At 42.0% G+C, this 26,311-nt stretch overlaps 1 protein-coding gene across 4 annotated transcripts in view; it reads left to right on the forward strand.

Annotated features, from left to right (window-relative positions):
* Positions 1–16,572, forward strand: part of SNCA (synuclein alpha) — a 126,891-nt gene extending 110,319 nt beyond the window's left edge. For all 4 annotated transcript variants that reach the window (XM_065596118.1, XM_005291996.5, XM_065596117.1 and 1 more), the window contains 2 exons: positions 12,271–12,360; positions 15,957–16,572. In XM_065596118.1, the coding sequence (XP_065452190.1) occupies positions 12,271–12,360; positions 15,957–15,989 (123 nt within the window). In that variant the 3' untranslated portion in view covers positions 15,990–16,572. The remainder of the gene's footprint in view (positions 1–12,270; positions 12,361–15,956) is intronic.
* The last annotated feature ends 9,739 nt before the right edge of the window (positions 16,573–26,311 follow it).

A 26,311-nucleotide genomic window follows, 5' to 3' on the forward strand; every position in this document is an offset into this window, starting at 1 on the left:
CCTGTGTTTTAAATGATTGAACGGGTATGAATACTTAGTCTAATTTATATTTTTTAAGCACATATCTCACTGCCTAACAAACACATCCTTTCCTTGCATCCCCTCACAGTTTTTATCTAGTTGGATTGGAAACACTTTGGGACATATTTTTCATTGTGGCGCAGCAGCTACAGTCACAGTTTCTATCCATGCCCCCTTTCTTCTGTATGGATAAGGCTCCCTGATGGGAGGCGTATCCCATGATGCACCATGGGGGGTTTACAGGCACAATGACTATGTGCCCATTTTTGCAGACCCACCTGTTACAGCCCTGGATGAACACATGGCTCTTTAAAAATAAACAGACAAAAGAGCTCTATAATAGATAATGATGGTTATCATTGAGATCGGGACATCCTGCCAGGCTATTTTAGTTATTATGGGCTGTACGAGGGGTCCCAGTAAATGAAATACAGAAATGTCTCCACCCCACCCCAAAGAGTTGAATTATCTTTCTTAAAGGCAGTAATTTAGATACTTCAGCTAGAGCAGAGAGAAGCAGGACACTACACTATGCTAGTAGGAACCTAGTTTTCCCAGCCATTCGATGCCATACTCTGTATGGTGCAGGGTGCAAGGAGGCTTGCCCTTTGAGCTACTTGATCAAGGCTAGGCACAATCACAATCTGGCACCCAGGAGAGTACAAGGATTGCATCCTCCTAGTGCATATGGGGGGTGCATATCTTATAGCATACTTGTCAACATGATATCTGCAGGTAGGGTACATGCAGGGCTATGGCCCCTTCCTTTCCTCCACGTAGAGAGAAACAGAAGAGAGCACACATACGGCACTATCCTAAGGACACGGTATGTGTACATCCCTTTATGCTCCTGGGAGCTGCGGAAGGAGGGGTGGAATGTCCTGAGGCAGCACCCATTCTTCGTGGAGTTCTCCCTGCAGTATCATGACTTGAAAGGCCGTTTTGTATGCAATATGTAGAATCTGGCCCTAATGGTCCCATTTGGGGATACTGTTGTGGTTAATAACAGACGGGAGAAGGATTGTTCTAGCTAATCTAATTATGAGCCATCATTTGTTCCTCTTAGACTCTATAGAAGGAGATCTAAATGCTAATCTTAAATGGGCTTTATAAACAGAAGGCTCTTGCTGGTGAAGGTCAAGCTGTAACAATTCCCTTGGAAGACCTGTCAGTGGCTAAATTGATCTTCTCACCATGTTGATTATGCTGTTATCCCAGCTTGGATACCTCTGGGTCTTGGCTCTCCTTTTGCTCTGACAGTTTGATATTGAAAGTCTGTGTTGATCTCTTTGACTCTGCTGATCGCATCAGGTACCTACAAATGGAGGGGCAGGAAGAACTTTTTATACTTTTACTGTCACTATTAGAATAAAGGGGAGCCTAGCAGGAGTAAGTTACTATTGATGTGCTGCCTGTATTTTAACAAAGAGCTCCCACAAATATTTCCCTGTCTGTGTGATAAATCTTGTGTTATAGTTGGGAATTTTCCATTGATTTTTTTTTAATGGAAAATGCAGCTTCTGCAAAATCAAAATGTTCCCTGAGAAAATTTCGTTTTATTGAAATTTTCCATTTTGGGTTGGGTTGACCCAAATTGAAACACTTTAGTTGTTGAAATGTTTTGTTTCATTCTGGGTCAATTCAATATTAATCTCTGTCTGCTTGAGTTGCTGAGGGGCCCCATGATAGTTGTAGTTTGGCTGCCTTGTGCCCCCTTTTCTGTGGAACAGAATCCCCGATTCGAGTACATATCCCATGATGCACTATAGTCTCCCCTCTGGCTGAATTGACACAGTGCATCATAGGAGTCTCATTAACACAGTACATAATGGGAGATATAGTCCGCCTGGGGAGCACAATCTGTAAAGCAGAATGGCGGCATGAGGGCACCCAGACTACAACTTCCATGAGGCACCACTGCATCTTGGGGGAACTCAGATTAACGCTGAACCAAGATGAAATTAAACATTTTGATTTAAGGAATGTTGGAACAAAATTATTTGAATTGAAATTTTTAGGAACTTTCCATTCTGTGAAAAATTTGGCTATTATAACTCTTAATCCTGATTTGGGACAAAAATGAATCTGGAAATACTGGAATTTTCCATGTGATGGCTCATTATGTACTGGGGGCCATGTGTGCTCAAAAGAGCAGAGGTGAGGGAATCTAATCACTTATTCTGGCATTTAAACCTAGATACTTGTTCATAACCAAGGAATGAGGGAGCAGCACTTGCAAACAAACCTATAATACTGTAAACTTCTTGAGAATACTTTTACTTTATCTCTGAAAACTAAAATGGGTTTATAATGAAAACCATTTTTCTATCCTTAACTACTGCAGAGTGCTTGATACTTTCAGTACTATTACTGCCTGATGTATCACAGTGTTTGCCTTGTTTAATTTGAAGTAGGGCATGGGCAGTGGGTTATCCTCGGTCGAAAGACTCATTTATATTTTCAAAATACTTGCCATTTGGCCTATTCCAAACTGGATGGGGCAGCAACAGAAGAGGTGTAAAAAGACTCTCATACAGACACCACATGGGCATAAATCCAGAATCAGTTCATTGTGCTCAGCAGAATTATGCATGACTTTCTGCTATTATAACTGAGATCAGAATCTAGCCTGGAAAAGACTATTCAATTATCAAAGCTACACCCGTCCAGTGTAGGGTAGAGGAAATAGGAGATACTAATCAGATACTCTATTCAATCTGAACCAAAAGAACAAACAGAAACAATATATGTAAGTAACAATAACATCTGTTTGTTGTGATTTACCTGTTTTCCCTCGTTTTATATTTAGATTGTAAGCCCTTTAGGGGCAGGGACAGTCTTTTTTTCTTATGTATACAGACAGTGCCTAGTACAATGGGACCCCTGCTCTGACAGGGGACTCCAGGCACTTTTACAATAAAATAATCTTCCAAAAAAATGTCAGCATAAATGTCTTAGATATTTTTCATGAATGGCTCATAAGCATTAAATATGTCAGTATAAAAATGACTTTGTTTGCCCTTTGCTCCCTCAATAATAAATACATCCTGGCTAATAAACACTTCAGCATCAGAATACAACTATTATCTTGTAAACAGAAGCCAGCCCTAAGAATCATCTGAATATATGTGATCACAGCACTTTTTCATCATTCTTAATGGGCAGGAAAATGTGTCAGGATTGGAAGAGTTAGTAAATTGTAACTTTGAGGGAGCTGCTGTACTTACTGATATTACAAATTTAACTTATTTCTTTTATAAGCTGCTTTTGTCAGTGAGTAGAGATGAGGTAACCTATTTCTGACTGAAATAACTTGCATTCAGTGCAGTTGTCTTCTACTGAGACATCTGAATGTGTTTATTAAGCTGACCAGCTACCCACATGGTGCTATAATAAACGTGACAGGACAAGCAGATTGCTCCTTCTATTTTCCATGGGTAGCCAAGCCTAAATAAAATCCCTTTCTTTTCTCCAAGAAAACACTAGATTAACTTTACCAGTTTGACCAATACTTTGTGAAAATGTTGGTCACTGGGAACTTCCACACACAGGTTTCCCCCCCACAATGTTATGTAGGGGGAACCAGACATTTTGCCCATCCCCAGAAAACAAGGTGGACTTTGTAGTGATAATGCCATTGAGGATTTTTGGGAAACCTTTACCTGGATTTTCTCGGCTGTAGTCAAATACACTTGTAACTATTAATGGATGTAGAATGTAGTTGGAATCCATTATATGTAAATACACCGTATTACATTGTTAAAGGGTGAAATTATGACTCCTTGCCCACTCACCTGCATGATTATGAAAGCGGTAACATTAAATGGAACGACCACCGTTCTGCTGTGTGAGAGGGCCAGGAAGTGGAGAACCCCCAAAAGGAATATTATGCAGCTTCCTTTGCACTGCAGAGCCATGCACAGTAGCAACCCCATACACAAAGATATATAACGGGGCATGTAGGCAGGCTGTTTGGAGCATGGTCTGTGAATCTTTGAACTGAGCAGATCCACTAGCCACAGATTCCACCAAGGCAGGAGGAAGGGGGTGGCAATATCACATCCTGGCCACTACTACAATCTGGAAACTTTAGCAGTAGCCATGGAATGTCTGTGTGGGTACTTTACATTCTGCCTCATGCCTAGGTTAGGACTCTGTGCCTCCACCTCATGTTTTAGGTCACAGATACTTGAAGGAGGCAATGCCCATTTCACCCAATGTTGTTAACGTTGTAGCCTTGTAGAAAAGCCAAGTTTAGCATTTCTGGTTACTTAGAGCTGGTGCTATGGGGCAAGACTGAGTCCTCATGCTCTGCCTTTAACAGCATGCTTATCACAGCTTTACTTTTCTGTAAAATACCCTCATTTTAAAAAAACGTTTCTGTGCAAAAGAGCAAGCTTTTGTATTAAAAATAGATTGTCTTCAAGAACCCACATATGTGAGCTTTTTAAGGCTTGTGATGCAAAGATTTCCCTAAGGATTCAACTTTCTGTGTGTTTTCAAAATAGAAGTTGATTTTTTTATTGGAAAATGTTCCGTGAGGAAGTTTCTAATAACAGAACTGAAATATCAGAAGCAATTCCCTTTGATAAATGAATGGGGATGTTAAATTATTAGCTTCCTCATGCAGGTAGGTAGGGAAATGATTTTACGCTCCAAGTAAAGCTGGTGCATTTATTTATATTATTACACTAAATAAATAATGATACTGGAAACACCTCCATTATTGTAATGTTTTCAGGGACATTGTTTCCTCTTCTCGAGTCTTAATTGCAGAGGGAAGAGATGGCTTGGGCAGCGAGGCTGTCATTAAAAAATAAGTGTGGGAACCTGTAGAGCAGTGTTTCAATGTAACCAATTAGAAATGTGACCTTGGGGAGCACCATTAGCAGTTTAACTAAATGTCAGTTCTGTTCAACTTGACCTCAAAATGGATACATGTGGCATTTTGAGATGGCGGTTACAAATGGACAACACTGATAACACTGCTCTACAGCCAAAATGCTTCTGAAATAAATGTAGTCAAACTTTACTAATTCTGGGTCACAGAACGAAAATGATGCTTAAAATTGTTGATTGGCTCTAGTTTTTAAGATGTGCTATTGGGTCAGTATATACGACCCTTGACCTGGGAATGGCGGAGGATAAGTGAGTTATAAAGGGAAGGGATCTCAATTTAAACCAGAAATGACTAAAATACATCTTTGACTGGATCTATGAATAAATCTATAAGTGGGTTTGGACAGTACTTGCTTTTTAGGCAAAACAATGAATGATGCAATCTGAAGCTGGTATTGCATCATACATGATATGAATTGCATCATGTTATTCCTAGAAGTCATGGATGATGCAATCATAACGAAGCTTACATCACTCTTCTGAACAAATTGCCCTATATCAGCTCTAGAAATCATACAGTGTCGTGCTCTCTTATTTGTCAGTGTTTGATTTTGCAAAGGGACACATTTCTGTTTAGCCAAAGTGAGCAGAGATGCCTCGTACTTGTGTGAACGGTGCAGATAACTTCTGCTATGTTTGTGGTGAAGTGACTTTTGCATCACAAAAGCGCAGTATAACCACTATGGTTAAGAAAGCCTATCGCCTTTATTTTGGCTGCAAAAATGGAGATCAGGACAAGAGGTGGGCCCCACACATATGCTGCAACACTTGTGCAACAAATCTTCGCCAGTGGTTGAACAGGAAAAGGAAATCTATGCCTTTTGCAGTGCCAATGATTTGGAGAGAGCCAACAGATCATACCAGCAATTGTTACTTCTGCATGGTGCCTCCAGTTGGGAATACAAGAGGCAAGCCAAGAAGCGCCGAGTAGACACTGAATAGGACTAAACTATGTACATAATAGTTTTTTGCCTTTTGTTTCATAATACATTTTATTTATATAACCCTTTTGCTGATTTTTAAAGTGTTACATAAACAGGACAGGTGAAATATTATCCTGTAAAGCAACCATAAACACCTGAAAAGACCTAGGTTTACAATTTATGATTAAAACTCTACTATCTACACAATATACATAGACATAAAATGTAAAAACTTAAATATCTTAGAAACAGTAGCCAATCAGTTGTTTTAATTGTCATATTTGAATTCAGCACATCAAAATACATAATAAATAGCACATTTTATCTCTGAAGCAGACGACTTCTCAAAAATTGTAGACCAGTGTAAACCTTTCCCAGGCAGCCAGCTCTTTCATTTGTTTGGTATCATGGCTATGTTTTTGCTTCTTTAAAAGAAAAAGAAAAAGAAAAAGAACGTGAAGTTTAGAGTAACTTGGAGTCTTTAAATCATGATTTGAAGACTTCAGTAACCCAGTCAGAGGTTATGTGTCTATTAGAGAATTGGGTGGACGAGGTTCCGTGGCCTGCAATGTGTAGACTAGATGGTCTCTTCTGGCCTTAAAGTCTATGACAGGGGTCAGCAACCTTTCAGAAGTGGTGTGCCGAGTCTTCATTTATTCACTCTGATTTAAGGTTTCACGTGCCAGTAATACATTAACGTTTTTAGAAGGTTTCTCTATAAGTCTATAGTATATAACTTACTAAACTATTGTTGTATGTAAAGTAAATAAGGTTTTTGAAATGTTTAAGAAACTTCATTTAAAATTAAATTAAAATGCAGAGCCCCCCAGACTGGTGGCCAGGACCCGTGCAGTGTGAGTGCCACTGAAAATCAGCTCGCGTGCCGCCTTTGGCAGGTGTGCCAGAGGTTGCCTACCCCTGGTCTATGAGGCATTAATGTTATTCCGAATGCCACTTTGTGCTCTGTTTCACCAGCTCTGTTGGTTTCCTGGGCTTGGAGCTATAAAGGAATTTTCCTTCCTCTGAAAGAATTTCCCACTGGACTGGCAGGAAATTTGGTCTCTTTTTAGGCATTCTGTCCATCATAATCCAGATGGGCATTTCAGGTCTGTGATAAAGCTACTTAGCAGACAAGCTGCTCATGAGCTGTGAAGCCCTTCGTAAAACTCTGTTGGCACACCATTCACTTCATCTTTATTAATGGTGTTGGCAACTTAAGTTGCTTTCTGTGGTCCTGTTACAGATAACTTTAGCCTGCACGCCTTCTTTCTTGTGCAGCCTCAAGACCAATTTCAGGCACAATTTGACTTGGCAGATGGATTACTAGCAAAATCTGTTCTTTAATGATAGGGAAGGCAGAAATGAAATTTCTGACTCTGAATAAAAGAGTTCAGTAGTTGGAAAATATAGGCCCTAAATACTAAAGTGCTGGATGAGGCGTTAAATAACACTTTTTAAATTATTCCTCCCAAGAACACACTTTGAGCTGCTTCAATCAGATTCAACGTAGGCCACTTGCTGTGGAGCAGTCAGTGGCAGCTCAGCCTTCAGGGTAGCTGTGGGTTGGGGCATTGCCCTGCTCAGAAAAGCAACAATAATTAAAAGATCTTTTAAAAAGGTTTACAAGTTAGAGTCTACATTTTCAAAGCGATGAGTGATTTTTGGGGGCCTCAATCTTTGGGTGCCCTGTCTGACACCTGAAAGGGGCCCAATTTTTAGAGCAATGCTTTGAAAATCTGGTGTCAGGTTGGGAACCCAAAATCGTTAGTCACTTTTGAAAATGCCAGGCTAAATAAAGATCCCAATAATATGGTTCGTAAATGTCCAGTAACAGCTTCTAGGATTGTGGTGCAGTGGCTCTAATACGCATGGTTGCACACATCAGTTGGAGTCCCTATACGGTGCAGTTGCGGAGAGCAACACAGACGAAGCACTAGAAAGTTTCTCTTCAGTTAAGGAAGGCACCGCTAGAGACCTGCGTGGAATATTGAGAAGTGCCCAGGATTGACCTAAATCTGTTGTGCTGCAAACAGCTGGTAGGAGCAGTGGGGCTGATCACAACAGTCTTGAAGGGGGCACACACCTTCAGATAGAATATTTTATAGCCAGGATGGGCAATTTGTCTCTGGCATAATTTTTCTTGGCATATTTGACAGAGATGGCTGCTTAGTAACTGGAAGGAGAGAACAATGAACTATGCAGAGAGACCCTCCCACACACACACAGTCTGGGTAAGCTGGGATGAGGGTAGTGCCTTCTGTCACCTATGCCATTTGGCCTTGGGGGGAGAAACAAGCCAGAGACTCCAGCTGGTAGGATCAGAAGCAACCAAAGCAGGGAACTTCGGACATTCAGAGAACTGTCAACATTTTGAGCGGTCTTTCTCTGCCCTGTGCTGATTGCCTATTCCAACCCTCCCCCTCTGCCACCCTCACAGTCTCTTCACCTCAGCTTCACTTAATATCTGCTCTTCTTACCCGCTTCTCCCCTATCCTGCCCACCCCCTTTCCCTTCAGTGTTCCTTCTCCCTTCACTTTTCTTTCCATTTAACTTATCCCCTCTTAGATAGATAGATATTTGGTGAGGGGTTTAGCTATCAGGGAACTGACATGCATTTGGTTGAATGACAGAGTTCACGCTCTGTGTTTTATCTCTTTCTCCATCCTGTGTCTATCTTGTCTATTTAGACTTTGTCTACACAGGAACTTCGTCAGCAAAACTTTTGTCATTCAGGGGTGTTAAAAAAAACGCACATGCACACCTCGAATAACAAAAGTTTTACCAACGAAAAGCGCTCTCCTGCCAACAAAGCTGCTGCCGCTCATGTGGGGTGGAAGATTTTTGTCGTCAGGAGAGCTTAGACAAAACCTTAGAGCATAAGGCCTTTGAAACAGGGACTGTCTGCTAATCTGTTTGTACATTGCCCCATTCTTGGTTGGTCTTTAGGCACTACGGTAGTAAACATGATTAATGATAATGAAAATAACAACTTACACACAGAGGGTATGAAAGTGGGGGTCTTTCTCATGCTGTTCTTGCAACACAAGGCTCCATGCTGAGTGCAGGAGATCTGTTCCATTGAGCTTGTAGCTGGTGATGTCAGAATACGGCGTAAAGAGGAAGAGAAATTAAAGTTAAGAGAACAAAGAAGACCCACAGAGTTTTGTTTTAAGAATACTTGCTGCTAAAGTTTGTATGATAGTGAAATGTGTTATGAATTCTATTGTAAAATGTGTCATTTTGAAGTGTTGCGTAGAGTTTTAGATATGTGACTCCCTTAAATCACAGAAGCATGTGCTGCTAAACCCCACGCAGCACCACAGCACTTTGACACTGTGTTCCTTTATTTCAAATAATTCTAGGAAGAAAATTAATTATGAATTGAATAATAGATTATTTGAAACCACTGTGTTGCATTCTTAAGTGCACCAGAATGTTGCATTTTTCATGTTACACTTTAAAGAATTCCCAGGTAACATGCCCCATTGGGTTCACTACTGGTGTTTGGGTTACAATGCCCCAGTTAGACTCATCTTTGATGACAATGAAGTTTAAGTCCTATGCCTAGTTTCAGTTCCCTTTATGCATCTGTTCCATGCAGCTGTGATAAATGTGGATATGGGTGGGATGGGGAGGGGAATTCTCAGAATCCAGATCTCAGAGTGTTCATGCCATCCTCATGGTACCATCAAAAGACACTGAGAAATGAATCATGATGATAGGGTACCAGGGTATAATGCTACCCATTTTATAAATGAGTTCCATTCCAAAGGCAGCATTTAAGGACCTGTTAGTCTCTAATCTGTATGAGCCTGGGAAGATGTGTTTTTTGGTTTTAAATATAATTGGTTTTCCACATTTTATCTGCAGCATATATTCGCTTTAGCATGGCTGTCATATAAATCATAGGCTATCAATAATTGTCCTTTTAGATTGGTTCATGGGGGGTTATTTTTACATTAAACTCCATACTACAAGTCTAGAAATTGAGTGAAAATATTTTAAGTCAGTTTCCTTTAAAGTCTATGTAAAGTCTATGTCTATGTAAACTGATTTTATATCTATTTCAGGTTTATTAACAAGCGTAAATCATCATAGCAGCATTGTTTTAACCAGAACTATGTCATTTTTACACTAGCTAAGATCTGGTTCTTCGTATCAAGAGTTGTGCATCTTTCAATTTAGGACCAACTTGCTCAGGCAAAACTCCAAATGAAGACAGATAAGAGTTTTGCCTGAACAAGAACTATGGGATTTGGTCCATACAGAATATGCATTCCTGAGAATATTCACTCTCTCTTTTAATTTATTGTAGATACTAAATAATAATATTTTCAATTATAGGGTTTGAATCCAATACCTTTGAGATTGAGTTGCAGCTCACTGTTGGCCCGTAAGAGGAGAGATTAATAAGACTGGGACTTTTCAGCTTGGAGAAAATAAATAAAGAAGTGTTATTTACCCCTTCTCATAACACAAGAACTAGGGGTCACCAAATGAAATTAACAGGCAGTAGATTTAAAACAAACAAGGAAGTATTTCTTCAGACAACACACAGTCAACCTGTGGAACTCTTTTCCGGAGGATGTTGTGGAGGCCAAGACTAACAGGGTTCAAAAACGAACTTGATACATTCATGGTGGATAGGTCCACCAATGGGTATTAGCCAGGATGGACAGGGATGGTGTCCCTAATCTCTGTTTGCCAGAAACTGGGAATGGGCCATAGGGGATGGATCACTTGATGATTACCTGTTCTGTTCATTCCCTCTGAACCACTTGGCTTTGGCCGCAGTCAGAAGACAGGATACTGGGCTAGATAGACCTTTGGTCTGACCCACTATGGCTGTTCTTATGTCCTTCTTCTAATGGAACTACTCATGGAGTAAGATTCTATTTAATATGCATAAGAGTATTAGAATCTGGCCCATAGTATCCTTGTGCCATGTTCTAAAATTGAAAAAAACCCCACAATGCTGTGTATTTTGATATATGTCTTCCTTCTGACCAGATTGTTTGTTTGTTTGTTTGCACATACTGTGAACATGTTAGAACTGTTATTAAGTGATGCTCATGTAAATAGGACTGGTTCATCAGTCTATAATATAATCTTTTTGGAATAATCATTTGCCTTATTTTTATCCTAAAACCTCCCCCACTCTAGTGGCCCAATCCTGCAAATGTTTAAGCACATGAATAGTTTTACTCCCACAAATAGTTACATGGAAGTCAATGGGACTACTCGATTGAATAAAGTTACTCATAGGCATAAATGTTTCCAGGATTGGGCCCTTCCAGTGTAATCCTCAAAACAGCTTAATATATTTGCTGATTTTGAGCTAGGCAAGTCCCCATGGTACTGGAAAGTTTCCTAGGGAAACTCCAGAAGTTGACACTGATATCATTCCCATGAGGTGAGCGGTTTCTGGACACATCCATGTGGAGGAGTATTGGGGAAGGTGGGGGTGAAGTTGTAACCCTCCAGCAATACAGGGGAATTCATCAGTTTTCTTGTGGTACCTGCTATCACAGGTGCTGACTTTTTTCTCTTTGCTGGTGGGTACTCCTCTCCACCCACTCCCCTCGACGCTAGCGGCAGGCAAGGCTTTGGGGGGAAGATGCCAAGTAGGGCTAGGGCATGGGCGGGGCCTCAGGGGAGGAGGCAGAGCATGGGCAGAGCCTTGTGGAGAAGAGGTTGAGTGGGGGCGGGGCTTTGGGGCAGAGCACGGGTTGACTGGGGAGCGGGGGCATGGTCCAGGCACCAGGGCCCACAAAAGATTAATCCGGACCTGCAGGTGCCGAGCACCCCCTATATTTTTTTCGATAAGTAGTTGAGCCCTGAAGCACCCACAGAGTCAGGTGCCTATGCCTGCCATGGTCATATGTTTGGAGAGTCAGTGCCACCTTTGACTTGGCATCATGGCGCTTTAATAAGATGTGCTGCCATTGGGTCCTGGACTGCTCCGTATTTACTACCACTCCTGGGTAGAGGGCACAGAATTTGTAGACATGAATTACGACAAGGACATTAATTCCCATGCGGATTTTCTGAGGTCACTCCATGGGGCTGCCTGGAGATGATGCCACCTAGAGCTCCACCACCAACTGTCCATGTCCCCTAGCCAAAATACCCCCACAAGCTGAACAGTATTCATAAAGGGACAGCTGCGTGCTAACATGGAAGGGTGATGCTGAACTCGCTTTTCTTCCCTAGTCTCTGACTGTCTGGGATCCACTGTTCTGGGATTGCCACAGCTTTCGTTCTCCTGTTGTCAAGCCGCAGAGGGGATGATATGGCCCTTTGCCTTCACTAACCAACTACTCTGTCCTTAATGGGAAAAACAACACTGAAATAGACATATTTTTCAAGGTGAATCGTAAAGAAACCCGTGACAGCTGTTGCTTTTCTCTCCTGTTTTAAACATTAGAATGAAGAAGGAATCTCGCAGGAAGGAATGATGGATAATACAGATATGCCAGTGGACCCAGATAATGAGGCGTATGAAATGCCTCCTGAGGTAAATCTTCCTTTGCTGTGCTCTCTGAATGTATGTGGCTAATGGACATCTGAGCATTTAGCACAGGGGCTTTATGCCGAAGTGATCCAGGTGCAGAAATGTAATGATGATGACACTTACATGGATGCACAGAGGGGTGCTTCCCCTCTATGGGTGTCCAGTGGCTGAGAGGTTGCAAAGAGGAGGCAGAGCAGGGGTATATGAAGCTGCAGTATAGTAGCAGACATGCAGCCTCTGTGACTAGGATCTCAAGGAGTCAGAATGTATCCCTAAGACAGCACACCCGCCTGGGGCTCCACACCACCCATTGATTTGAGCCAAAATGGCACAATCAAACCCAACAGAGGAGATCTGCATCAGATTCACACTTGGCTGTAGGACTCTGTGCATAAGTGCTCTGTTATGCAATTAATAAGTGAATCCGTACTATTTCTGTGTGATAGAGCCCATCATTAGGATGAGTGCCAACCCATTGTTTTGTGTAGCTAGCTGCCTTCAGCAGGAAACTGTAATTCCTGGAAAATAATAATTCTTTAGAGCCAAATGTTGTCCTTGGAAGCATGCTAACAGCTCCTAATGTAATTAACAGGAATTGCTCATTCATTGGAAGGCAAAGGGTGGCTTTTAGTACTGTCGCGGCGTGGGACCTGAAAGAAAGAGGGAAGGCCACCCAGTCTAACCAAACCCTTTTAATGCAGCCAGAACTCCTCCTTTCCCCCACAATAGTACCTCCCTAACCCAGTGCATATGCAGCACCACCTCTTGCATTTCTGATTTCCCTCACCCAGCTTCTCTCAAAACACAGTATTACATTATTAAATATTTTCTGTGCAGTAATGATATTTGAGAGAACAATTGTACTTACACATGCATGTGCGCGCACACACAGACACATTCCAGAATACTCCACAATAAATTCCCTTTTTCTTGTATTTGGTAAGAGATGGGAGGAAATTATACCTTTGTCAATGTATGAGTTCAAGAAAAAAAAAAAGTATGTTCACAGTATCTTCTTTCAATAGTTTCCTAATTTTATGGATAACATTTTATAATACACAGCAAATCACTATTACTTCCTTTGGCTCATGCAATCAAGAAAGTAAAATCTTTTGTCTCATAGTTTCCTTCCACTAATGCTGAATTACTTTGGTCCAACTATATATAACAGGGGTAGACAACCTTTCAGAAGTGGTGTGCCGAGTCTTCATTTATTCACTTTAATTTAAGGTTTCGCGTGCCAGTAATACATTTTAACATTTTTTTAGAAGGGGTCTCTCTCTAAGTTTATATTATATAACTAAACTATTGTTGTATGTAAAGTAAACAAGGTTTTCAAAATGTTTAAGAAGCTTCATTTAAAATTAAATTAAAATGCTGATCTTACGCTGCCAGCCTGCTCAGCCCGCTGGGTGGAGGTTGGGGGGTTCAGGGCAGAGGGCTGGGTGTGGGGGGACTTGAGGTCAGGGCAAAGGGCTGGGGTGTGTGTGGAGGTGCAGGGCAAAGGGCTGGATGTGGGGGGGTTCAGGGCAGAGGGCTGGCTGTTGGGGGGGACTCGAGATCAGGGCAGAGGGCTGGGGTGTGTGGAGGTGCAGGGCACAAGGCTGGGTGTGGGGCGGGGTTCAGGGCAGAGGGCTGGGGGTGTGTGGAGATGCAGGGCAGAAGGCTGGGTGTTGGGGGCAACTCGAGGTCAGGGCAGAGGGCTGGGGAGGGTGTGGGGGGTGCAGGTCAGAGGGCTGGGGCTGTGGGGGTGCAGGGCAGAGGGATGGGTGTGTGTTGGGGTGGGGAGGTGCAGGGCAGAGGGCTGGGGCTGTGGGGGTGCAGGGCAGAGGGATGGGTGTGTGTTGGGGTGGGGAGGTGCAGGGCAGAAGGCTGGGGTGCTCGGCTCGTGGGGGGTGCTCCCAGCCCCCTGCCCTGAGCAGCTCATGGCAGGGGGCTGGCAGGGATATGACCTGTTCCACCCCCTTTCCCCGTGAGTAATCAGACTGGCTGTTTCACAGAATTGCCATGCATGGGCTTGATCATGAAAGGTTGGGAGCATCTAGGGCCTGATCCAGCAAAGTACTTAGACATATAATTAATTTTAAGCACCTGAGTAATTGGAATCAATGGGGCTACTCATGTGTTTATAAATAAGCATATGCTTAGGTGATTTACTGAGTCAGTGAGAGTACCTGCAACTCCCACTGGATTGCACAGTGCAACAGGAATTTCAGGTACCCAGGCTCTCGAAAGGTCATGCCCAATTACTTTATAATTAGATATATCTTGGAAAAAGAATAATAATTTAAGTTCACAAATGTAGTAATTGCCACTAAGACCCTGATCCAATTCCCACTGAAGTCAGTGGAAAGTTTCCCATTTAGCTCAGTACAAATTGGATCAGGTCCCAATGAATATGAAAGATCTGGCTGAAAATAGTTAATTCACTATTGAGTGTGAAAATACTTGAAGCGTACAGCCTGCTTATCTGCCATGACATTTCAGTCATGTAGATTTTCACAGTAAACTCTTCTAAAGCAGCAGTAGGAGAACACTTCAATCTCTCTGGTCACTCAATAACAGACCTAAAAGTGGCAATTCAACAAAAAGCTTCAAAAACAGACTCCAACGTGAAGCTGCAGAACGGGAATTAATTTGCAAACTGGATACCATCAGATTAGGCCTGAATAAAGACTGGGAGTGGTTGGGTCATTACAAAACCTAAACTTAATTTCCCCAATACGAATTTCTCCCTATTGTTACTCACACCTTCTTGTCAACTGTCTGTAATGGGCCACTCTCTTACCACTTCAAAAGTTATTTTTCTTCCCTTGGTATCCTGCTGTTAACTGATTTATCTTGTTAGACTGACCTTACATGAAAGGATGGGGGTTGCTTTACCAAGTGTATTTATACCTGCTCCTGTATTTTTCACTTCATGCATCCGATGAAATGGGCTGTAGCCCACGAAAGTTTATGCCCAAATAAATTTGCTAGTCTCTAAGGTGCCACAAGGACTCCTCATTATTTCTTCTAAAGCAGTTTTCTGTCCTAGGTACTTATCCTTCCAATACAAACTCATGTACTTAATTTTTAAGCATACAAATTATCCCATTGATTTCAGTGAGACTATTAATGAATTTAAAGTAAAGTGCATGCCTAAATCCTTTCCTAGATTAAGGATTAAGATTGCTGCTCATTTCAGTGGCAACATATCATCAGTGAAGCTTTTCCTTCAATACATTACAGCAATACATAAAGGTGGCTTAAGCGCATGTTATATACAGAAATGTGATTTTCTCTTTGCTCATTAGTTCTCTTGGGAATTCTCTAGATATCAAAAGCTGTAAGTAATCTTAGCCATTGATATGGAAGGCGAATGGCATGTTAACCTCAGGGGAAGTCTAATCTGTAAACACCTTTTTCTTGTAAATTAAGTACCAGGTATTTGGAAAACAAGCTAAAGTAATGCCAACCAAATAAAGATAAATAGCCAGATTGTGTTCTAAATAAAATCAGTCGCCTTTTTTCCATTGACTCCAGTGGGAATAGAATTGGGCCTAAAATGAGACTTTTTCTAAGTGTTAACCAATTTTGATTTTTGCTCTCCTCAATAGGAAGAGTATCAAGATTATGAACCTGAAGCATGAAAATCTCTTCCCTCTTTCTATCTTCTGAAATCTACTAACAAAGACGTCCTGTCCTGTACAAGTGCTGAGTTCCAATGTGCCCAGTTGTAAACTTTTCTTTTATTTTTACAGTTTTTACAGTGTATTTTGAAGTCTTCCATCAGCAATGATTGGAGTGTCTGGGTCTGCACCCAGCTTTCATTCCAGTGATTCCCTCCCACTGAAATGAACAACTGGGTGGCAGGGCCATTGTCGTGCTGTGGATATTGTGGCTTCAAGTTTTAAAAGTAAAAAAAAAAAAATTTAAACCACCTAAGTGTCTATTGCTTATTTCTAAAGCTGTACATGTTTTATTGCTAGATTGTCAGTAACTTGGTATTGTTTCTGATTCAAGGATTTTTTTTTGTTTCTTATTATTACTCTGTCTCGGGGTTAACTTATTGTGAGAATTGTTTATATATACATATATAAAGTAATTGAGCATGAACTATGCACCTATAAATATTAACTTAACATTTTTATTGTTTTGTGATGTGTTTTATTAATATATGTCTGTAAATAATGGTGTTAAACTGAAGCAAATAAAATGTAATTCACTAAAAAATGAACTTTCATATTAGTGGTGATTTACAGCACATTCTTTCCTTTCTAAGAGTATATGTTAAATAATTCAGGATAAGTATCTCATTGTGAAGGAGTTACAGCAAAAAAAAATTATACTAGGAGCACTATAAAAGATGGGAGGATGGATTATACGCCAGCTGAAGATATGGCCCTCTATGTTTGTGGGTGTGGTGTATTAAATAAAAGTTTACAAAATAGATGTTTTGATAGTGACAATAAATTTGCAGTCATAAAGAATCAAGAAACAAAAGTGGCCTTCAACAATTTAATGCAGCAGTTTATCAGGAAATTGTAAGAACCTATGAAGAATCATTGTCTAGAGGTGGTTAAAATACCAAGATATGGAGAAACCAGCTGAGTGATGGATTGGTTGCACCAAATTTGTGTCAGGTAAAATTTGACTATAATTTGTTTTCCCAAAAATAGACCCAATTGTATGGTTACTGGTTTACAGCACTGAATGTTAGTTCTTTATTAAAGCTAAGTATCTCTATATTCACTAAAAGAAGAACAGGAGTACTTGTGGCACCTTAGAGTACCACAAGTACTTAGAAGAACAAGTACTCCTGTTCTTCTTTTTGCGGATACAGACTAACACGGCTGCTACTCTGAAACCTGTCTATATTCACTGTGCTGACTGGGTACACTTCTCTGTAGTGGGATATATAAATATAAAGAGACATTTTACTTCTCTTTCCCTTCTTATTCAGGATACTCTTTTCTCTTGGATTCAAGTTTTACCTCTAACCTGCGTGACAGTACTTTTTAATCTAAATTTTTATGTTGCATATTGTCACAAGTAGGATTTTTACCTTTCCTCATACCCTCTCTTTCCAATAAAACCTTGCTGGTATATAATGCTTTGCATCTGTAGATCTTAATGCAGGTAAATATCATTATCCCCATTTTGCAGATGAGGAGACAGAATCGCAGAGAGGTGATGTGACTTGCCCAAGGTCACAGAGTAGGTCAGTAGCAGAGTTAAAAATAGAACCCAAGTCTCTTGAGTCCTGACTCAGTGTCTTATCTGCCAGGCAACACTGATCATTTTTCTGGTATTGGCATTCCCAAAATTGAAGGTAAATTCCTGGCATGGTCTTATTAGAATTGTGTACTTGATGTGATGTGTCTGCAGTCAAAAAAATAAATCACATTGGCATTTTGCTTTCACTTTGCATTGCAACCTCACATTTAATTTCCTGTCTGCTATCACTCCTAAATCTCTTTTAGCAGGGTTGCATTTCTAAATAAATGATTGAAATGAGAAAGAATTCGAATAGAGGACTTTTTTTGAAATGGCATTTAAAATTTTTCTCAATCATTTCAGCTCATGACTTTTCATCCACAATAATGTTCTTTACTGAAACCTCAGAATTTAAAAATCAGAAAAAGTAATAATATAGCTCCTGGTCTACAGCTCACTAATGTCAATTTGAGGGATGGGGTTTACTCCATTGTCTTCACTGGGCTTTGGCTCAGGACCTAAATCATATCAAAGTGTTTAATAAAATCTCTTATTTATCCACTGGATCAGGGATTCCCAGACATCTTCATAGTATGAACCGCATCACAATAGAGTATCTTAGACTAGACACCTACGTTCCCATTGAAAGTCCTTTTTCCTTCCCATTAGCCATTGCATAACATCACTAGGGCAACTATAGCAATTGCATCAATGGAAAATTGATATCAGAAGAATGTTCAATTTAAGTTTTATAATTATGATGTGGTTTGGCAGACAGAAGCAAATGAGAAGATCCAGCACCATGGAGCCAAGCCGACAACAAACACTCCATGGACCAGCAATGGGTAACAATTTGAGAACTGTTGCACTAGGGCTGAGATTGGCAACGCTACCTATGGGGATCAGATGCCTAATTCCATAGGAAGCTTTGAAAATCTCATACATTTCTGAGTGTCTTCTCTTCCCTGCACCTCAGATGGGGGTAGCCTTAATTTTTCTGAGTCAGGAAATCAAAGTGAATTATTTAGGGAAGATATGCCCAGCTGCTGGGAGTGAGCCCAACTCCTCAAACAAGCCATGGGACAGGCTCGTGAAAAATATGAGCTATATAAATTCACCCCTGAGACGGGCCAGACCTCTGTGCCTCTAAGAGTTAATTCTTTTCTTTCTAACATAACATCAGCAAATCATTCATAGTATAATAACATTTTTAATATACTATAGGTGATCTCTTTGGTTCATGTACCTCTTGAAAACATGCCCTCAGATGGCCTGAAAGGCCCATAAGTTCTCTCTGTTGCTATGGCAACACAGTGTGATCCAGTCATATAGTACTGTGCTGTATTTTAATTAGCTTCCTCTAGGGCTGCCTTACCGTCTTTTTCAGGTGTGCTAAATGCCAATTTGTCTTATTTCCAGCAGTGCAATGAAAACAAATGTGTGGACTGCAAATGTCAGAACTGAATTAGACCCTGGTAAAGCGAGATCTAAACAAATATTACAGTAACGTGATCTTAAAAACAGTCTGCCCCATATATATATATATATTTAAAAAGCAGTAGTGCAATTGTGATACTGTTTGCTTAAGCGATATCTGCTGGTGAATAGTGTATAGTTTAAAGTGAGTAGACTTGACTTAGGAGTCTGGTTTCCAGGTTATCAAGGGAACTGAAAGCAATACTGTATCCTCCGATTAAATTATCAATAATGAATCTCTCCATATTCCATTTTTCCAGGGAAAACAGTGTGATGCTTTTTTTCCTATTTTGACATCCTTAATTGCTGTTTTAATGACTCCAAATTAGACTCATTAATTGTTTTTATTACTGTAAATCATGGTGTCATTAAGATTTGCTGTACATGCTTTTGATGCAATGGTTTTGAGAAAACTGTATTTGCCAAAGGGAAAAATGCAAGAAATGACCACCACAAATAACATACTGAGACTTCAGCAGTAACATTCCCTCTAGACATTAATATGAGGTCAGGGTAAATTGCAATGTACTGTATCTGGAAAAATAACGTGCATATGATTAACACTCCTCAGGATGTACTTGTTTTACTCACTGGGACATGCATGTGCTTTCCTGGGGTTCTTTGGTCCTTGACTCATCTCCACATTGCATTTTCCTGGGTGTTAATGTAAGTAATAGTTCTGACTCTTTCGTTCTGGCAAACCTGATAGCAAACCCAGATGTTTCCTGTCTAGCAGGAAAACTCTTTGGGTTACATTCATCCCTGGCTTAACAGCAGCGATGAATGGAGCCCAATGACTCGGATATCAAAGAGTAATTCTCGAATACAGAGCATCAAAAGTGGAGGCTACTGCCTCCAAAGGCTTTGGTAGATATGCTAAGCGCTATTTGTTCAGTTACTGGAGCCCTTCTTGATACTGTCCACAACTGCACTTCTTGGTCTTGCCTACAGGTATCCATAAAATATTTATACATCACACAAAGTTATCTGGCTACTTTGGGACCTGATCCAAAGCCCAGTTACAGTCAAACTCCCGTGGACTTCAACAACCTTTGAAACGGGCCTCGTCTTAGTGGCTTCTATAGCACTCATAACATGATATCTAAGCTCTTCCCAGGCAAAGCAAATCAACATGGTGAGGTCCCAGTGGATTTCTAAGAGTTTCCTGATCTTCTCTCCATATTGGGAAGGGAGGAACTGTTGGGAAGGGTGGGGGAGGATTAAGATACCATTTGTCTAGGTCGTATCTTCGTCAATAGTGGAATGTGTTGGCAGGGCTGAGACTGAAGCCTATGACTTCAGAGAATGTTAAGTCAAAATGTGTGGGATGTGTCATCACTCCAGCCCCTTTTATATTGACCAGTTGACCCACTGCTGAGGGAATATTCCAGGGACCTGATTCAAAGCTCACAGAAGTCAATGGGAGGTTTTCTGTTGAATTCAGCGGGCTTTGGATCAGAACCAAATTCTCCCCCTTTAGAATGCAGAGGGAAGGTGTGGATGGTAGAAGTTCAGTACATCAGGCTCCTTAAAGAGAGCCAGCCCTGATGGCGGGGCCAGCTCTTCAGGTGGTGTACATTGAGTACAATATCATGGACTTCAGTAGACCTGCATCCATTTACACCAGCTAAGGATCAGTGTTTGCTATCATCCATTTTTGATTGAGTTTAGCATGACAAAACCATTGCCTCTTCCATCAGCATGGAACCTGCTGCTGCTAGAACATGGGAAGATCAATCCTTTCAGCACTATAAATGTAGTTCCCAGATGTACCCACAACTCAGATGTAGAGCTGGAAAGCACAGCAAGGAACTTTTTGCGCGTACTGCTTTATGTGCCCGAAGAGAATGGCTTCATCCCCAAAGAAGGCAAATCTGAGTTGCTGCTTAAGAAAATGGATATCATAGGGTAAATTTTCAATAATCCAGTCCTTCTTTTTTCTTCCACTCTAAAAGAAAATCTAAAATATAATGTGAGATGAAGTATCATCTTGTGGTTAAAGCACTGAACTGGGACTCAGGTGATCTGGGTTTGATCACCGGCTCTGCCAGACTCCTGTGTGACTTGGGCCAGTCCTCTGGCCCTCAGTTTCCATCTATAATATGGAGATAATAATTCCTTTGTGTATCTTGTCTAATTAGAGTCTAAGTTCTCCGGGGCAAGGACTAGCTCACTCTGTGTCTGTTTGTCAAATGTCTAGAGCCATGGAGCTCTGATCTCAAGTGGAGCTTTATATGCTACTGTAATACAAATAAAAAAAAAAAAAAAAGGCCCAAGATGTGAGTCGCCTATTAAAAGATCGAATGCTGCTCTCATTTATACTGCTGCAAATCAGGCCTAAGTACATTATTTTCAACAGTCACTCCTGAATTATCAATGCAATAGAGAAGATTTAGCTTTAAATAGCTCCATGTTTGTTTCTTCGCATAGTGTTTGTCATATTCTTAATCTGTATTTGCTGGTTCACTTTTTTTAATTTAATTTAGTTACTTCAATATAAAGAAGGGGTGCAACCATCACACACTCATAATGAACATTTTTAAACTGCTTAAAACCAGCCATAAGCCTTTTTGCAACAAGCCTGACATTCATTGTATAATTCAAAAAGGCTTCTTTGATCTAAAAAAATCTAGCAGATGGAGAAGCAGCAGGTGGAATCACAGAAGAGATCACCAGAAGGTAATTAACGAGATAGGAAACTGGGTCTGCTGATACCTATCATGTTGAGGGAGGTTCTTTAGAAATGTATTCTTCAGTGGAAACACAAAGGCTGACTTTGTCCTTTCCATTAATGTTTGAACCTATCTATATGCCAGATTCTAGAAACAACCAGTACCTGTGCAGTATATTTCTCTGGAAAGAGGGAAAGGGAGTAAGAATGATGCCTGGTTTGTTTGGTCTGTCTTATCCATAAGAGATTTATGTGCAAACGAGCATGGCATCTACTCATTTCCATTATTTGCCTAAGATCTTTGCTAAAGAGAATGTTGTTGATTGGCAGCACTGACCTCATTAATAATGTTGGACTATTCTGATACTTCTGCCTGCCCTCAATTTCTCTACTTTCTCCCAGTTTCCTTCCTTCCTTCCTTCTCTTCCATTCTTTTCCCTTGCCTCACTGCCCAGTTTCCGTTTCACTGGAATGCATTGTTCCAGGTGAAGTGTTCTAGAATATTGTGAGGAGGCTGTAGCAGGGTCTAAAGAGCCCATGAGGAAACGGGCCAGGAGACAGTTGTCTCTCTGAGCAAAGCAAAGATCACAGCTCATGCCCTCCTCCAAAGCCACGGAGGATTCCCTGGCTGCACAAATGCTGTACGTGGGGTGGTAGGATCTGGGAACTACACAGCACAATTGCATCGCAGAAGCTGTATCTAACGGGACTTGAGTGGGGTCATCATGGGTATTAGGAAGGCAAAGGAGTAAGTTAGTGTCCAAGATTGGAGATAAGAGCTTGGACAATATCTCTGGCTGTCAGGGCAGGGAAAAAAGGACAGGTGACCCCCACCCTCCCTCCACTGCACTAACTCCCTGTGTCCATTACCTGGGGGAGGCATATGGCTCTGTACCACTTAAAGATTCCCCTACACATGTAATCCCCAAGCAGCCACTTAAACTCAACTTAGGGATGTTTGCTCAACCAGAGCACTGCAAAGTAGCCTTTCTATACCAGAGTATTTTCTCTATTATTTTCCATTTCTTTCTCTATTTTCCCTCTCCCCACCAACTCTCTGCACAACATGAATAGATCACAAAAGGATATTTGAGAGAATATGGCAGGTTGCATTTACACACTATATATCAGTAGCACTGAAGAGGACTGCATAATGCAAATATGACTACAATGCTGTATTGTCCACCTTGTTTTTATTCATACACAATGAAATGATGAACCACCTAAAATATTTAAAAACCAAAATGGATGGGCAGCAAATGTTAGCATTTGGTAAGATTTAACCTACCATCCAGTGAAGCCACCCTTAAGTCATCCTGATAATCAATGTTAGACAAATACTTGCAAGCAGCAACCCTAACTCAAAAGACAAAACATTTATGTTGAACTGCTGGGGATACATTTTGTTGGTTTATGGTGCAAGAGTAAAGAACAACCATTTATAAATGCCATGTAATGAGGTCAGAATAAAATCGTATCTCACTTCCCTAACTAAGTGGCAATTTTAACTGGCAGGGGAGATGTGGCAATTTCTTCGAGGCACTTTTGCATCTTGAAGATCTGCTACTCAGATTGCATTGGGGCTATGTAACAAAACTGAAATAAATAAAAGCTCAACGTTTCATTTATCACCTAAAAACACCCTGACCAAGTATTGCGCAAAAAGCATCACATTTCAGCTGAATAATTGGATGTTCTTCGGTGTGAATGAAATGAAGACAAATTCGACAACCTTTAATTTTCTTTTTCATTCTCAGTCTCATGAAAACCCAGCAAAATCAAATGTGATGATAATCTCAGGCTGTTACAGTCTGTGAAATAGGTGATAATCTTGCAGTGCACAAAATGGAAAGAGCTCCTTTTCCAAAATATTAATGCATCTCTTGGACAGATGGGTTTCTTCCCTGCAGACACCTGTTTTCCCCCCATTATATTTGAGTTCTTTAGTGTCTACATGTTTATAATTTTGGTTTATTGTTGGGTGCACCAGCTGGAGAGTTTCAGGAACTTTTTGAAAACATGGTTGGGCAGAGTTCATGGCGTCTGGAAGTATTCTCTGATTTTCAGAAATGTTCTATATGTTAGTGTGTATGTGTCCAGTAACAGATACAGTTTTAAATATCTTCATGAGGACAAATCCTCTTGGAAAGGTTTTCTGTCTCCGTAATTGTCCTTCTTTTCTCTTTCCCCATAAAATTTTTGTGTGCTTTTCAGAGCACTCTATTTTTACAGGTAGGTCGGGTCCTAAACATTTCTGTACTGACATACTTATGTGTGTGTTTACAGATACGTTCAACCCAGTGGGCATCAACTACCATTATGTATGATGTTTGCAGCAATGACAGTAATTGTGGTATTTCTTAGAATGTGGAATTGTCACAAATATTTAACACAATAATGCATTTTAAGGGCATCCAATGTACATTTTCAAAAGTGACGTAGAAGCCTCAGTCCTATTCTCAAAAACCATTTAGGCTAGGTCTATACTGGGAGTGTTTTGCCAATATAACTGCACCCGACAGTTGGTGCCCAGCTATGATAGTCAGGGATCACCTCTCTTCCCATCCCTGACTGCCAGCGATGACTGCAAAAGTTTGCAGTGTAGATCTGGCTTTGTGCACAGAGTAGCCTTTGACTTTCATGAGGCTTTGACTTTTTAAGCATGACTTTCAATGGGACTTAGGGTACCAAATCTCTAGGTGTATGTCACCCTTCAGGTCGAGGTGTGATTGCAGCACAGCTAAAATAGTAACAGACACAGCAGCACAGGCTCTCTAAGCACAGCAAGGATCCCAGGTATGTACATGCATTGCTAGTTCACGCTGAAGGCCATGCCAGGCCATCTGCACTGCTATCGTCAGTGTGGGTATGTTGGGCTAGCACAGTTGGCGTTTAGGGTATGTCTACACTGCAGTCAGGTGATTGCAGTACATGTAGACAGACTCAACCTAGATTTAGTATAGCTAGCTTGGGTATGGATAGCAGTGCATCCGTGGCAGTCTGGGCTTGAGCGTGGGCAGTAGAAGTGTGCCTAGAATCCTGGGTAATTACCTGGGCAGCTAGCCCATGCTGAAGAATGTGTTGCTGTGGCTTCACTGCTCTATTAGTATCTGGGCTAGCTAGAATAAGCTAGCTCAGCTATGTCTCCACGTGCTGCACTTACAGCCCCTGATTGCAGTGTAGATCTAGCCTTAGTTACTTTTGAAAAATTTTCACACAATTTCATATTCTAGCTGCTCTTGAAGTTCCTATTTGTGACAGCCATGAAAGGATTAACTTGCAAAAGGCAGCTCTTGGAAGGCGTTCGATACAGCATTGTACCCTAATTAGGGTTACCATTCGTCCGGATTTACCCGGACATGTCCTCCTTTTTGTGCTAAAAATAGCGTCCGGGGGGAATTTGTAAAGCACTCACAATGTCCGGGATTTCCCCCTCCCCCGGCACAGCAGAGCGAGCGGCTGGGAGGGCTGCAGGAAAGTCCCGGGCTGGACTCCGGAGCAGCTGGAGAGGAGCTCCGCCCTGCATTCTGAGCAAGTGTCTCAGCACAAAGTGCAGCCCTCCCCTTTTGCAACTGGGAGCGGTTTCTGCCATGCAGCGTAGCAAAACGGGAGCGAGAGCACTTTGTGCTGATACAAGGGCAGCTCTCCCCTGCAACCCGGTCCGGATCAGGGACCGGGTTTTGTTGTGCAGGGCCAGGGACCGGGTTTTGTTGTGCTGGGGAGCTTAGCCACGTGTCCGGCTCGCACAGAGCCCAACACCCTGTTCTGAGCAGCAGGGTAAGGGGGGGCAGGAGAAGGGGCAGGGAGGTTCTGGAGGGGGCAGTCAAGAAACGGGGGGGGGGGCTTTTTGGGGGGAGTGGAGAAAGTTTTGGGCAGTCAGGGTACAGGTAGGGGGTAGGGTCCTGCTGGGCAGTTGGGGGGGGAGTCTTAGGAGGGGGCAGTTAGGGGACAAGGAACAGGGAGTCTTAGGTAGGGGGTGGGGTTCTGGAGGGCAGTTAGGAGCAGGGGTCCCAGGAGGGGGCAGTCAGGGGACAAGGAGCGGGGGGGGTAGGGGGCTGGGAGTTCTGGGGGGGAGCTGTCAGGGGGCAGGGGTGGGGAGAGGGATCGGAGCAGTCAGGGGACAGGGAGCAGAGGGGTTTAGATGGGTTGGGAGTTCTGGGGGGGGCTGTCAGGGGGCAGGAGTGCGGAGAGGGATCGGAGCAGTCAGGGGACAGGGAGCAGAGGGGTTTAGATGGGTTGGGAGTTCTGGGGGGGGCTGTCAGGGGGTGGGGAGTGGTTGGATGGGGCGTGGGAGTCCCAGGGGTCTGTCTGGGGGTGGGGGTGTGGATAAAGGTTGGGGCAGTCAGGGGACAAGAGGCAGGGAGGCTTAGATAGTCCTGGGGGGCAGTTAGGGGCAGGGGTCCCAGGAGGGGGTAGTCAGGGGACAAGGAACGGGGGGAGGGTTGGGAGGTCAGGGGGGGCGGGAAGTGGGAGGGGCAGGGGCGGGGCTAGGGCGCGGCTCCTCCCGTCCTCTTTTTTGCTCCCTGAAATATGGTAACCCTAACCCTAATCAACCAGCTAGTGCAAGTTAGTGCTGATGAAACCAGAGTGAGGCTGAACGTTGCTCTA

Source organism: Chrysemys picta, chromosome 5 (assembly GCF_011386835.1).
Source record: "Chrysemys picta bellii isolate R12L10 chromosome 5, ASM1138683v2, whole genome shotgun sequence".
Classification (NCBI taxonomy): domain Eukaryota; kingdom Metazoa; phylum Chordata; order Testudines; family Emydidae; genus Chrysemys; species Chrysemys picta.